Here is a 15,524-nt window from a genome sequence, read left to right on the forward strand (position 1 = left end):
TCTGTATATCGCAACAGTAGCACAGATCAGGATTCCTGAGGCTTTCCGAGCATTTATAATATATTTATATATATATATATGTATATATATATAGAGCCATTGCGATAACGTTAAATATCTGGAATCTAATATATATATATATATATTAATACACAACGCTTTATTGTTATTACTATCGCTTTATCTACTTGCTTTTTTGAGCGGGTTGCTGCTATATGAATCGCGAGCTAAGTGATTGATAAGCTAGAACGTGTGTGAAGGCAACATACATGAAGTCAATTTTAGTTGCACATCAACTTTGCAAACCCTAGCAAGAATTGAACAACGAAAAGTATGTACTGTTACTTTCAATAAAGACAAGGAAGACTAAATTTATATAGCTTTTTTGTTCTTTTCGACATTCCTTTACCAGTATTATCAGATTATAATCTTAGAAGTACCGGTTACCAATTCATTTTATCTTAGGTCTGAGTTAAGGGCTCCTTTCTAATCTATCTTCGTAATATTTGCTTTTTCAAGTTCTTCTATCAATTCGTGCACAACTTCACGTTGAGTACTAATTAACAATCCCGTTATCTCGCAATTACTGTTACATTTCTCTTTACTCTTCTCTTAATTACCTGATTAGCAACTGCACTTAAGATGAATGTATATGGCTACTATTTTTATGCAGTTGCTTAGAAAAATAGATATCTCCTAGCAAGGGGTATACTTTGTGCTGGTTCGCATTGCAGTGTACGCTTTTCGCCATCTTCGTTCTTTATGGTCACTTCATAAGTCTCAGGGTCCACTGAAACAAAGCAGAGTCAACTGATAAGATCAGATGAACCAATTAAACGTCTGCTGCGACGGTACGGCGCCGTTCCTACCCTACAATTGCCTTACTTACTAAACACAGTGCTCATCTAAACGGTTTTTTTTTTTAAATCAAGGCTTGCCTTTAGACATAAGCTATGCCTCTAGAATGGTGAGAACTCCCGATTACTTTTGTGCATAGTTCCTTGTTCGTGTTACCGCACTTAGAAAATTACCCTTAAGTTTCCTTCAACATTTTCAACAATTCAACAAATTAAGTAAGTTTATTTACAATAATTTTCACCTTACCTATATACTGGCATTTGCATTGCAGTGGCTCCAGCAACATGTGCGGTTACATTAAGTCGTTTATTTTGAAATCGCTATATTCTATCGAGATTATTATAATTTCGTACTAGCGTATCATGCAGATAACAATATTAGAGACCCCAAAACAAAACGTACCAGCTATTTGCGGCACGTAATTGTTGTAGAGCATATCCTGCTTGCTCACCGTGCGTGTCCCTTTTACCGGCCTCATTTCTCTGCGAACCCTGTACAAAGCTCGGATGTCGGTTGGCGCAGTTAGTGACGCCTCCGACACGAAGTAGAGAGAGTTACGTGTCACGGCGGTTCCACATGATCCGAACATTTGTTGGAAATTCATAGGTTCCGCCGTTGGAATCGATGCGTTTGCTGGGCCTGAACATATTCCAAAAACCGCACATGAAATAAAATGTTTTATGGTCTTGGAAAGGGTCGTCCTGTAGACACGATTCGCTCAATGAGACTTAAAGAAGCTGGTAGTTTGTTGTTAAAGTATTGCATTCTTTACACTTATGAAGAAGAATTAGAGGCGATTCGCAATCAGATGGTATGTTGATCGCCAAAAAAAAGCCGAATAAAAGCGGCATATTGAGTGCTGAAATTTTTTTCGCACATTTATAGTCGTTTCTTTTTTTTTGCAAACAACTTCTTGGGATAATCTATTGCTAGGCTTAGCACTAAGGATTTGCCCCCATTACTTTTAAATTTTTGTTCTTTTTTTATCTTCTTATTATCCTATTATCATCTATTAAGGTATTGATTTTTGCCAACGCTGAGATTTGAGCTAGAGTGACACAGTAATGGTCTTTTTTGAACAACGCACTTCTAGAGATGTGTATTAGCCATCCAGACCACGCCGTTCCTTTGGAACGTCAGTAAGCTCCAAAAGTCAAGTATGCAGGCTTGCGAGATTTAAGACGTTCAAGCTTTCTGACGTGAGACACTTCTGAACTGACGACATGAAATAGAATTTTGTATTCATACGTAGAAATTTGGTTTGAGTAATAAAGCTTTTTTCAGCTTGAATTTCATGTCAGTTGAAATAATCCGGCTTTACTCTATCCAAATTGAACCGTAGATTATTGCACCAAATGTGATCTTTAAAAAGATGGTACGTCACAACAACTTCAAATGTGTTTCTAACTATAATGCTATGTTGCACAATTATTCAATAATTTATGCATAATCTCTAATTGTACCTATGTTTGCCGTGACGATCTGTCCTCCTTTGATTATAAGCTCCGGTTTGACTCCAAAAAATGCCGGATGCCACAGAACGAGATCCGCGTACTTGCCTTCTTCAACACTGCCCACGTAATCTATGGAAGTAGACAGCAGACTCATTTTTAGCCGATTTATTACACAAAATGATTTATGCGTAATTTGGCGTCAATACAAGTTGACGCATGATTAGTATGCGCAGTAGTTTTCTATCTTATGTTACGCTTTTTTAGATTAGAGATGAACACCTAATAAACTCATAATTTATGCCACCACAGCCGTGCAGACATTAGCGGTTACCATCCTCCTAGAGTAAGCCCTAACAAGTAGATACAATCTGTGCTAGAATTGGACTTACCAGCTATTCCATGTGCGCGCGCTGGATTTATCGTGTATTTAGCAATGTATCTTTTGACTCGGAAATTATCACTATTTGTTTCAGCATCTTCTGGTAGAGGCCCATATTGTTCCTTCATTTTGTGGGCTGTTTGCCATGTCCGGCAAACAGTCTCTCCAATCCGGCCCATTGCCTGACAGAGTGGAGTGCACATGTCAAACTATTTACTTGGCAGTCTTAATACTTGGTAGAGTAGAATTTCCATTACTACCCCAAAAAGCATTCATGAATCCATTCTAACTGCAATGGGTTAAATATTTAATTAAAAGTTGTCACTACGAAGATTATCATAGTCTTCTTATAATATAAGAATACAATATTTTCCTAGTGCATATAACACCTTGAAATTAACGAAACGTTTAAATAGACAAACGTCTAATCAGGAGACCCATCGAAAAATTATTATAGTTAACCAATTTACCTGACTGTCGGAAGTGAACAGTGAAATGGCTCCCAAATCATGAAGTATGTCCTCAGCGGATACAGTTTCTGCACGCATGCGAGACTCTGCAAATGCTAGATCTTCCCGAATATTCCTAATGAGGAAAGAATAAGTTTTCACTAAAGGGTGCGAGTGCATTCATTTTCTTTCAAGATACAAAACAAGTTTGGTTTTTAAAAGAGACTCACGGATAACCAGTGGCCATTCCGCACTGAAACGCAAAGTAATTTCTCTTCGCTCAGTATTGGTTCCGTCGAATAAAGTCAAATAAACGTTGAGCTCTTTGGCGTCTGCCGAATAAACTTTTAAGAAACACGTACATTTCGTAATTAAACGTTTTTGTATGCGCAGCATCATGGTCGACAACGAGCAACCCTATAATAAATTTGACTCTGTGGAGACAACGTATCTACACGCTTTGTGTTCGAGTAATTTGGCGATATGATTAGTTATAATAGGGTTAGCTCAAAAGTATGGTTGTATTGACACGATCGGCACCTTTGCCAAGGTTTATGCAGGTAATAGCAGATCGAAAAAATGCTAGGTAGAGAATCATACAGCGCATAGTAACCCTACTATAGTAGAACTTGCAACAGTAATGCCGTAGACACACTTGTCCAGATGATGACAAATCATTAGCATATCAATGACTTCGTCCATAGTGTTGACGGTGTATGGCCGTGTGGGATTCGTCGATGAAGGAATGATATGCTTTTCACCGCACACACGAAGTAAATCAGGAGCGTGTCCTCCGCCAGCACCTTCTGCGTGATAGGCGTGAACGGTGCGATCACGAAAAGCCCGTAACGTATCCTCTACACAGCCCGCTTCGTTCAAGGTATCTGTATGTATCATCACCTGTGTACGATTGTGACTGTAATTCGTTAGCACGTTGAATATCGTCTTAGTTTTAGAAAACGGACTAAACAGTGACAGATAGCTCAATTTTAACTGCAATACCATCGGATGCTGGTGAAAATGATAACGCACAACCGATTTCGTAGTTTTCTGATATCATATAAAACGGTAATAAAATCATTGAAACGCATAAATAAAAATGCAATGGCATGAAACGTAATTTTTATTTGAAAGATTGGTACGATCGTCCTGTTTTCGGTCCACACATGCCTGGATGTCGTGTTTTTCGGCAACACGAAGACAGGAGTCAATAGCCGAAGGCGTTGTCCCCCAGTCCTCGTGAAGTTTTAATCTACAATAGAAAAATCATCAGACATAAAAAGGACAGCGTCACAACAACACTGATGTTGACGGATTGTACAAATTAGCAGAATCTATTGCTAAGAATTGCATTAGTTGGCAATTTAAATGCAGTCATATCATTTCATGGAAGTGACATAATGCCATAATAATTTCGCGCAGCAAAGGACCGACATACATGACATGTAGTCCTCTCATTTAATTTTTCATGGTGCAACTCACCGGTGCTTCCAAAGTGCTGGCATGCTCTATCATAACCATTCTCCTGTATTAACCACTCAATGATTATAGTTATATTTCTAAAAACGACGTCAAGTTGTTTTGTTTCCTTGCTTTTCTCGGGTCGTATGAATTCATATATATATATATATATATATAGAATTTTATGCATAAAAAAAGCAGATTTATTTTGGAGTCCTTGCGAGAAAATTAGTTACTGTTATGGCTCAGAAGTGACCTCCAAAGAGGTGTGTGTGTCACACCATATTTCTTAAAGACTTCTACACAGAGGTCGCAAAAAGCCTCCACAAAATCCGATTAAGATCTTGTTCTCGACATAGCTTAAAATTCTAGAATTGTGCCTATCACATTCACCTATTTTGAAAAATAACAGGCTTTTTTTTGGCAAAGTTACCTATTCCAAAGGACAATTGGCTGATTTTTTTCGGGAAGAGTATTAAAATATACGGAAGGGGTTGACTTTCTTGGTATATCTCGATTTTGCGATTCAATGCGATCCGAGAAAATACTAAGGTTTCGAAATGTGTTAACTGTAACTTCCAAACGGCGAGGTCTTACCGCAGAAGCCCACTCATTTACAAACTTTTTAAGGTGAGGCCTACGGGTCAAGAGTATCGTGGTTTATCTCGCTCTTTGAAAGCATGAGACATACAACATCAAATCCGTACTTTTAATACAGTATATATACCATATGCTAAAATCCATCACAGTAATAAATGTGGAACGAAAGTAATTTATTGAAGCGACGAGTAACCAAGTAAGACCGGGTTGTAGAATGTGCCAAAATGTACAAAGTAATACAGCAAAGGTTGCTGTTTCCAGCGTTTTAGGAACCATGAAACAGCCCAGTCATACGATGTTTGCTTAGACCCAACAGCGGAAGCAAAGCCAATAAAAGGCTTGGACGTGAAATTTCAAGAATCAACAAGGAAGCACATACCCCATAGCTCCAGCTCGAATCTGGTCTTCGAGTTCGGGCGCGAGCGTCTCCGGATTTATAGAAGAACAATTTCCCTTTCCAGTAAAGCCAATATTGACAGGGAATACGTCACAACTTTCGAACATATTTCTGAAATTGATATCACGCAATTTTTTTATGCTCTAAACAAACAAAAAGGTCTTTGCTAAGGCACCTTAAATAAACTCAAAAAGTCTGCAACTGGGAGTTGCATTACCTTATATTGTTAGGTCCTGGCGTACATGTGGTGGCTCGAGTCCCTTGGGTTGGTCCAGTGCCTCCACCAATTAGCGTAGTTACTCCACTCTAAAATGTGAACAAGCTAAATGGTACTCTGATGTTCTATCTTATGTCACTGATGATTTAAGCTATCCCAGTGGAACGACGCGGCTTGCATAGAAGCAAGTTGTCTACGACTGCTTGCCAAAACAGGATTAATACAAGGGCTACCAAACAGCTTATATATGTTGCATTTGTTGCTTTTAAAACAGCATTTGACAAAATCATGAGCGTCTGCATTTCGGTTAAGTTCATCAGGGCAGGAAGTTCTTAAAAGCTCACACAGTTCACCGCTTCGATTTTGCAGGAGTACCCCCTTACAACGCACAATGGCGTAGGAAAGTAAACGCTCTGCAACAGATGACAGAAATGGCCCAGGACCATAACTTCAACACCTTGCCGCTATCAGTTCTCCTGAAAGATCTCCCAAGCACCATGATCGGTAAGCCCAAAACTGTCAAAGCGTATGTTTATGATAATTTCGATTTACGTAACAGGTCGCTTTGAGGTTCAATAGACATTGGTTAGCCTTGACCAAAATGTAACGAACCTCGCCTATAAATTAACTTGGACAAGATCGAAGCCATGCAATTCCAAAAAGTACGGCCACCAGCAGCAAATAACATCCGTCACCCTTGAAATGCATGAACTATTTTTGGTTTTTAAGCCTGATTTTGTTCTGGCACGGGACTCGTTACACCGAGCGATAACAGAACACGTTAGAAAAACGCTAGTAACGATTATGTATGAAAAGTTATCTCTCTTTAAATCTGGCGATACGCTTTCTCAATAGTAACCTCGCACCAGTGGCCTTAAATGGTATCAAACTCATATAGGATAATCCCAGAGAAGTCAAAATATTTAGATTGGACCGCGTGAAGCCTCTTTTTCTCAGGAGAGCACTGGGCCTGCATACGCTCAGTTATAATGTCTACATATATTTGCTAACGGATACCCAACTATTTGTCGAAAATCACCAACACCTGTTTGACTTATCAAAAACGCCAGCTTACTTAGAATCTATTCGACAACGAGAGGCACAAATGGTTGAAGTCGACCATGAATTGTTAGCCATTAGCTCTATACTGCACAAAAGGAACCACAGGCAAAGAATTCACATGTGGTGTTCCCTTGCGCAGCACATGGCTTTCATCGTACCGTATGTACTAATGAATCTCAGCCGAGAGCTGCATTTCTGTACGTCACGGAACGCCACTGTGAGGGATATCACCTAGCCTCACGTAAAAGGACGGCTCCCTTGAATAGTGTGACGTAGAGAAAAACAGCGCAGTCGTAGCCTTCAGTACTATGCATTTGGTTTTATCTCTACTTGAGCACAGCATTCTTGAAATCTTCCTGCTGTTTGTAAAAATACGCACCACAGACGCTGTTACATCCATACCTCTAGTACGAATGCTCTGTGCCAGCTTCGCTGACCGAGAAATCTACGTGGAATGGTACGGACTGACACTGAACAATTCCGAATCTGTTCACGTTTTATATTTGTGCTAAAATATTACCTATGAACAAAACAAGTGAAGATAGATGGTACATGATCTCTCCTTGACGGACTAGGAACATACCAGACTAGTTTTTCCATATTTTTTACATGTTCACACTCACTTGGAGAGCTTGTTCAATGAGCTGTGGACAGATATAATGGACGTGGCAATCAATGGCGCCTGCTGTGATAATCATTCCTTCAGCTGCCACAACTTCAGTGCCCGCGCCGATCACGAGAAGAGGGTTCACATTTGGCATAATGTCTGGGTTACCCGCTTTTCCAATCCCGATGATTTGATTGTTCTGTACTCAACAGATATCGATTTATAGCATAAATAAAGCACATCAAATTTTTAGCTTCAATGAACATTGATTGCCTTAAATCAAGTAGGGATATTTTCAGAAGGTTATCAAATAATAACGCATGACATAACACTGTTATGAGCCTACATTTTATTTATTTAGATTTGAAGCCGGAGCTTGTATCACTTCGACGGTGTAGGCTCATTGTTGTAGTATCGTTCGTAGAAACCGCTTATAAAAATGATTACCTTGATACCAATATCCGCTTTGATTATTCCAGATACTGCGTCGATGATAAGGGCATTTGTCAGGACAAGGTCGAGTGTACGATCGCTATTGTACCCTACAGCCTGGCCCATGCCGTCCCTAATAACCTTGCAAATATAGGATTACCTAATTATTGTTTTCCGCCTCTCACACTAAGTTCAGCTATTTACTGCTTAAGGTTGTCACCTATACTGCTCAATGGTTAGGAAAAAAATAAACATGGCGTTACTGTAATGGTTCACATAATACGACTGTTCGATATATAGAATTTATTTTAAAAACTGGAAGCAATATAACATCATTTGCAGCAGTTCGGATCGCGTAGATTTCAACCAATGAGTTAACAAATCACGAAAACGATCTTTAAGGTTGGTAATTTGTGAGTATTCTTAACATTCTGCAATATGCAATACGTAAGGTAGTTGCGTGGACCTTCAACACTGTCACATAAACAAACTAAAGAAAATGTTTATTTATTCAGTCACACTTGTCGTAAAGTACACGTCTTGTTTATACCAGCAAAGATAATGATATTATATTATATTCATTATATTAATGCACCTACCTACAATTTTAGAATGAGGCATGAATGAATGCGGCTGTTGTAAAAAAGATGGCGCAGTTGTTTCAGAAATTTCTGACAGGCTATCAGGACTCATAGGATCAAAGGTGCAAAACGCTTTTTCAGTTTCCTGCACATTCCAAAATATCGATTATTCCATACGATACTAAATACACTTACTTGAGTCCATATATTTTGTTAAAATTCGTGTAAGGATAAGCACAATTATATTGTTAAAATATACATTTCTTTTTATACTAGGTTAAGTGTACTTGACAGTTTAATTATCAAGATATCCATAACGCATTTCGGTGGCCATGAAGCATCGCAGAAGAAAGTCTGATTAAAAACACAGATAATGTTGTATCTTTTGTGTGTGTGCCGTGTGAGTTTCGCTAGCACTACAGCTACTGCTCTGAAAACAGCCTAGCTAATAAACAAGGCCTAATTATTATAAAAGTCTTCGAGTCCTGTGTCCTGCGAGTCTTTATTAGGCGTAAATACATTGTAACAAACATATATAGTAATTGTTTCAGGTTTCATGTTCGAGACCGCGTAAACATTACTTCAGAAAGTGGCTGCTCTCTGGTTCGAAGCAAATAGGCGTGCTCCAAGGCTCAGTTCAAAACTTAAATACTCCTAAATATACAGACAGACCCGTTACCTACTAAAACGCTGCGTGAGACAAACATCTAAAGCACGTTTCGACTTCGCAGTGCATCAAACATTTGTTCCTTTTTTTGCGTCAAGTATCACCTACGTTGAGCATTGCTTTAAACGGTTGGTTTCTAGGATAAAACAAAAAGTGTTCATGCCCGCATTCGAAACCGTGTTCTTATCGTGTAGTAATCGAACCTGTTACCATTGCACGATCGTACAGACGTAATATAAATACCTAAAGAAACAAAGCTAATTCGAAGTTACCTTGCCGCCTCCAAATTTCACTTCATCGCCATATGACCCTGTGTCCGATTCCACCTTTATAAAGAGGTTCGTATCGCCCAGTCGAACTCGGTCTCCAGCTGACGGTCCATAATTTTCTGCGTAGGCATGTCTATTATGGCAGGGAACACAAATTATCCATAGCTAGAGGTTAATGTAAAATAAAGAAATTACTAATCTTTTAAAGAAATATATTTTCATAAAGCGTAAATAAATAATAAAATGAAAATTGCGAAATTTCTAACTTGCACATTTAAACTTTTAATGGATTGGATATACATTACGTTTGCTTTTTGACTGAGCCTATTCAGTCTTTTAGATTGTCTGTTTTTGTATTCAGTTAAAAAGCAATCTGTTATTAAGGGAGAAAATTTTGAAGTGATGCCTAACAAATTCATGATTATGAACTGAATACTGTTGAAATTGAAGAAGAATTTCGAATTATATAAAAGGTCACCGTTTCATCTCTAGCGGCACGTCGATCGGTTCTCTGGCTGCCTTCTCGTTTGCGTTACGAAACCCATGCACGTGGACCGTATCCAGGGCACACGATAAACGTTCGTCGCTAAGAGGACCTAGTGAAATGTTGTTTCCTCCATAGATTCTTCTGAAGTCGATGGAAAACCCATGAAAGTACTTTTCTCTAAGACTTATTAGACCCGATAAAACCACTTGCAGTATGATCTTTTAAGAAATTATTCGCTGGTTTACTTGAAGGGTACTTCAGGATTTATTTATCATTCACTTCAGCAATATTAAAGATTTAGAAAATACCGCCGACTATATGAAGACATGTAGAGTGACATAATCGGTATCCCAACAAAAACTGCGATTGTTTTTTCTGTATCATGTAACGAAACCACGTTTACCTGGAGCTTAGTCGAAGTCAATAAATTGCTCAGAGTTCGTCATAATAAAAGTATGTTATTTTCAAAGGCAAATTGGATTTGATACTTACTTGTTTCCGGCCAGTTCAACAAGACGGATCCTCTTCGTATCGCCTGGCTCGAATCGAACAGACATCCCGGAGGGTATGTCCTGCGGTTTAATTTAGCTTAAGCTTCTTTAGCCAACGTTAAATGATAGATAAACCAAAAAAACTACAGACATACGGGACATACCTCACCGTTAATACCAATAAACGCCTAAATGCTTGGAGTGTTACGGCCAGCGCTGGCGTTTTATCAGACCAGTCAATTACTACGATACATTTAAATCAGCGCCTATAGAGTTTAAAAAAATGTAGCCGCTGGTGTATTGTCAAACCTGAGGTCCCACGCACTCCTGATAAAAGTATGCATATGTATTATAATTAAAATATCTGATTGGGCAGCAATTACGTGAGATGTTATGTCAGTAAGTAGTGTTTGTCCATATCGTCTTTTAGATAGAACATAGCCGCCACATTGTAGTTTTTGGTGCGTGGTGGCTAAATTATAAGAAAAATTTAAGCCCCTTGGACCCATGTTTTTTCTTGGCGCAGGTCTAGAACCAGCATACCTCGACTCTGCAGGGTCGATATAGTTGTCCAGAATCATACAGCTTTTCACGAGTGACATATATCTTGTCTGTGTTCTAGAATAGCCAGTAGTATCACAAAAGCGTTCCCACATAGAGATTCGGAAAAAAAAATTTTGGCCAATTGCGTCCCTTTTAACACCAGTTCGGCCTTTAATGATAGCTATGTATAGGTAAAATCTAGGGACATTTGTCACTGTTGCCGTGAGTATGCGGCCAGCGCTGATTCAAATTTCAGTTTTACCAAATTATCACTTCGGCATTTCATATGCGCTTCATGTACACCTTCTAGTGAAGGCACCTCGTTAACGTCACACCAAAAGCCCTATGCTTCGAGACAAAGCGTTCTTTCTGATTCGTCTACTAAAGGAGAGAACAATTGTCTGCTAGGTAGTGTTTCCTAGGTAAGGCAACAGCGACAGTTCGTAGTTCGCATAGGGCACTTAGCTACGGAGGCTAACGTATTGAATAAATGTATATAAAGGTGTATCATGATCAGTATGAAGGGAAATCAAATGAATTTCTGTTAAATGCATGCATGCTCCATTTTGCGCTGGGAGCGCGCCGTCTAAAATGATAGTCAACGCCAACACTAGACGTAACACTCCATTCATTTTCATAACGTTAATCTTAATTTGTGTAAACTTACCAGGCGCATTCCATAAGCTACGGCACGGTCGAAAATAAGATTGGGATTGGCTTCGATGAACGGGAAGTGCGACCCAATCTACCGAAATAAAAAGAAGGAGGTATTGGGGTAACAACTTTTTCTATTGTGTCAACAAATTATCAGTATTAGTTCTTTAGGTATAGCATCAAGCATTCTCTCCTAGTAAGGGGTAAATCTTGCTGACATTATCTAGGGTTTCTTTAACAAACCCACAAACACGATTTGGCAATCATATGTTAACCAGCTCCTAACGCTGAGATCTGAACCCACGATGATCGCATGCATGCCCATTACTCACCAGTCTATGTCGGTCTGTACCAAAATCCACTATAGTCACAGATGTTTCAACAAATCATTGTGTACAATTAAACGGTACATTTCATTTATAGTCGAAAAGCGGTTTAAATACCTGGATAGGTCTGTCGCAGACACTGGTAACTCTTAGCTCTCGCTTAAGGCGGCCTTCGTTGAGTACAAGGGATGTATCATCGGTAAGAACCTCACCTGAAATCAATTTGTTTTGGGCATACATAGGAATTTTATTTATTTGTATAGCTATTCTTTCAATGAGACCGTTTTAGTGCCAAGTGTTCGTTTTGATACAGTAAGATATAAATATGTTAATTAATACCCTTATTGCAGACACAAAAGCCAAAAAGCAAACCGTTGCTATAGTGGATATGGTGAATATAATCGTAATGTACAGCGGTGTGTGCTTCGAATAGAAGGAGGTTATCCGCCTCAAAACGCAGGAGCTCTTTAAGGCGGATCGGAGATATTGCCTTAAGCGCTAGAGTTAGAGATCACGGTAGGAATCTTTGCCAGTTCGCAACGGGTAGGGCGATGTTTCTTTGAGTGTAAAGCTTAGTAAAAAAACATTGGCAGGTGCACGTTACCTCTTACAGGTACTTTCATGACAGGTTACATCGAGCGGTCGGTGTCAATCATTATGGATTGACACCACCAACATCAAGTTGGGATTTTCCTAGTTACGTTCTTTGGCTACAGAAAAGCGACCACCATATTTCTGCGACAACGTTACAGAGGTTCTTTGTTAAACTTTTAGTCGATCGCGTTCTTCCCTCAAATGCCAGATGACTGGCGGCCCGTATCTACATATTATTCAACGTACGTATCAAGACTAAAAGTACGCAGCCTCCTCGAGCGCACTATCGTACATTCATGCCGAAGTTATCATCGAATATTAAAAAAACAATATAAAATCTTACTGCGCATCAAATAGAAATCGTTTAGTAGACAATAGTGTCACTTGGAAGTTGAGAAACTCTTCAAACAAATAAAGTTCCTTTCATCACTAACCGGGTTTGAATATATCATGCCCATTTTCAGTGTTATCTTGCGGATTCACCGACTCCCCTTCAATCTCCGATTCCTGTAATTCTGTATCTTCCATCGAAATGCCCAACGCAGACTTTTGAATAAAGCTTCCATAGAGTGCCAAATCAAATGGCAGCCTGGCCTCGGTAATGGGGTAATTAAGACACACCTGAGAATAAGAGAAAAGCATGCAGCTTTGACCAGTTTGTCAAGGTTTTGGAACTATGATGGGATTGGCTAGCTACGGGTACGCTAAACCCCCCAAGTTACCCATCATACAGTTTCGAATACGATAGAAAACAAAATAATAAAAGTATATTAAAAATTCGTGTTTTGCGAAAGTCTAAAAGCAACTTACCAATTTGGTTCCATCATCGAAGCAGGCCTCAATGGATAATTCGTGTATCATTTCTGCCACACCTGGCATAACGTGGTTTCTTCCTAGAATACGGCTCCCCCTAGCCGTCGTCTCAGCGACGCTTAGACCATCACGTGCAAATTCTTGCACCTGAACGTAACGCAATCTTCCATTAAAAAAAGCTAAAATATATGTAGTACTTGCTACATAAATGCCAGTAAATATTAAAAGCGTTCATGCTTCAATTTCGTCAAACACAGCAATTCCTAAAATGCAGTTCGCGAAATGGCTGATTTTATTTATTACCATTTTGTAAGGGGAAGTTGATGGTTTATTTGTTAAATTTAATTTCTAATACTTTGATTAGACGACTGCAAGCGCGAACTGCACACATAGCAGTTGAAGGAAAGGATGCCCATCGAAAGGTTAAAAGATCATTCACTTGAGTGTTTTTACCTGAGAGGCAATCAGCGCTACAGCTTCGGGGTGGTTTAGCTTGAGACCACGGGCTAGTCTTTTCTGAGCAACCACGCCAGCTTGATGCAATACAAGTGCGTCAAGCTCTTTATTTGTTAACCGCATTTGTGATCTTGTCCGTGAAGCTCAGTCGTGTAGTAAGCCGCTAGATGTAAATCATAAACAAAAGCTTCTAGTATGTAAGTCTCCTGAATACTTATTTAGCGACTCAGTTATGCGGTAACTTGTTTCCTATTTGTCCAGTATGATATTGTATGTCTTATAGCTAACAATGGTAGGATAATTGGTTCACGAAAACTGTAAGAAATACGGTATATATAGGTTTTCAAACTCCATGGGTGGGTTTATTACTACAACACGATTACCATGTTATTATCTTCTCGTGCTATTTGCGATGCAAATAGGGCTTTCGATCAATTTAGAAAGGGAAAAACAGAAGCGTTAACCTGATATTAATGCGCAAGTATTAGAACACCCTGTTTTCAAATATTCTTCCAGAATATAGTCAAGGGTTTCCCTACGAATAAAATTTGAACCATCCGAGAGAGCTATTATACGTCACTGTTCTGGAACTGTCTGAATTATTTTCGGCTTTGTTACGTTTGCGATACTATAACCAATGAGCTAGCAACCTTTGTTTGATGTACTCGTTGACATAATTCTAGCATGCAGCGTAAGTCAGTTTATCGTAATGAAGAAATACGTAGTTCCAATGGGCAAAACAAGCGTAATAGACGTCAACTTGCCAAACCTATTACGACGAATGCTCTGTAAACGCTACCGAGCAAGTGAACCCCCAATATACGCCCCAATTTACATTAAAAACCACACTCTATTTCCATAAACGTCCAACAGTGCTTATTAATTAAATATTCATTTTTATTTATTTTATGTTTATATTTGTGTTTGAATGAGCAAAAAAGCCTAGCTTAATAAATTACGAATGTGATGGCCTAAATAACTAATAGTTTCCATAGAAGGATTTCATCTTGATGGGCATTTCGATGCGCTTCCGGTCTCTATCTCGATGTTAGTAAATCGACAACTCATGTATATCTCTATTACAACAGTGCGTATCTTGCCAATTTACCGTATCTCACTACGATTAAGCTAATGTCTTACACTAGCGACTTACTCCTTGCAGAAGGTTAAAAGGAGGTCTCGATCGGAACAGCAGTACTTCAGGGCATACAGCCACGACCCAATCAAATGTAAATCCCGATGTCCATCTAGCCAATAACACAACAGTCAACACGATTTCCACAATTTTGTGTTACCATACGGGTTTAGATCCAAAGAAGTGCCGTTTTTGCCGCAGACGAGTTAGTCAAGCAGCTCTTGCAGTGGTTTAAGTTAAAGGGAGCTTGATAAAATGGAAGCCAATGTGCCTACACTTCCAAAGACGCTAAAGAACAGCGAAAATGAACGCTGACGACCCCCAAATATTGACGCTGACTGCTGATATGATTCGTTCCAAAGATATGTCGCCGTTGTAACTATGACGGACACGACGCTAACTTGTAAAATTATATTTGGACACTGTTTAAAGCTTTCAGTCAAACTATGAAGATCTTGTGGGCAGACTGCCAGTTGAAAGCAGGCTGTAGTAGGAATAAGCGGCATATTTTACTGCCCTGTGATATCGCAATGGTGATTGCCAGGGCACATAACCTTGCCGTTTCGTGATCACAGATCGTAGAAATAACAAA

General features: G+C 39.2%; 1 protein-coding gene across 3 annotated transcripts; it reads right to left on the bottom strand.

Moving 5' to 3' along the window:
- Positions 1–367: 367 nt before the first annotated feature.
- On the bottom strand, positions 368–15,343 carry LOC111272285 (uncharacterized). 3 transcript variants are annotated; one of them, XM_022853647.2, is made up of 21 exons: positions 14,951–15,343; positions 13,795–13,960; positions 13,339–13,488; positions 12,963–13,149; positions 12,052–12,146; positions 11,622–11,699; positions 10,413–10,492; positions 9,912–10,061; positions 9,437–9,566; positions 8,520–8,642; positions 7,932–8,057; positions 7,501–7,683; positions 5,816–5,904; positions 5,581–5,709; positions 4,311–4,392; positions 3,796–4,040; positions 3,162–3,276; positions 2,702–2,873; positions 2,322–2,441; positions 1,261–1,497; positions 368–790 (listed from the first exon to the last, which is right to left on the bottom strand). In XM_022853647.2, exons 2-21 carry the CDS (start codon positions 13,918–13,920, stop codon positions 678–680), a joined length of 2,730 nt encoding a protein of 909 aa, XP_022709382.1. In that variant the 5' UTR covers positions 13,921–13,960; positions 14,951–15,343; the 3' UTR covers positions 368–677. The 3 variants fall into 3 exon arrangements, with proteins under 3 accessions (XP_022709382.1, XP_022709383.1, XP_022709384.1); XM_022853648.2 differs by lacking the exon at positions 8,520–8,642 and having other exon boundaries at positions 14,951–15,338; XM_022853649.2 differs by lacking the exons at positions 7,932–8,057; positions 8,520–8,642 and having other exon boundaries at positions 14,951–15,336.
- Between the last annotated feature and the right edge of the window lie 181 nt (positions 15,344–15,524).

This window comes from Varroa jacobsoni, unplaced genomic scaffold, assembly GCF_002532875.2.
Source record: "Varroa jacobsoni isolate VJ856 unplaced genomic scaffold, vjacob_1.0 contig01942, whole genome shotgun sequence".
In the NCBI taxonomy this organism is placed as follows: Eukaryota; Metazoa; Arthropoda; class Arachnida; order Mesostigmata; family Varroidae; genus Varroa; species Varroa jacobsoni.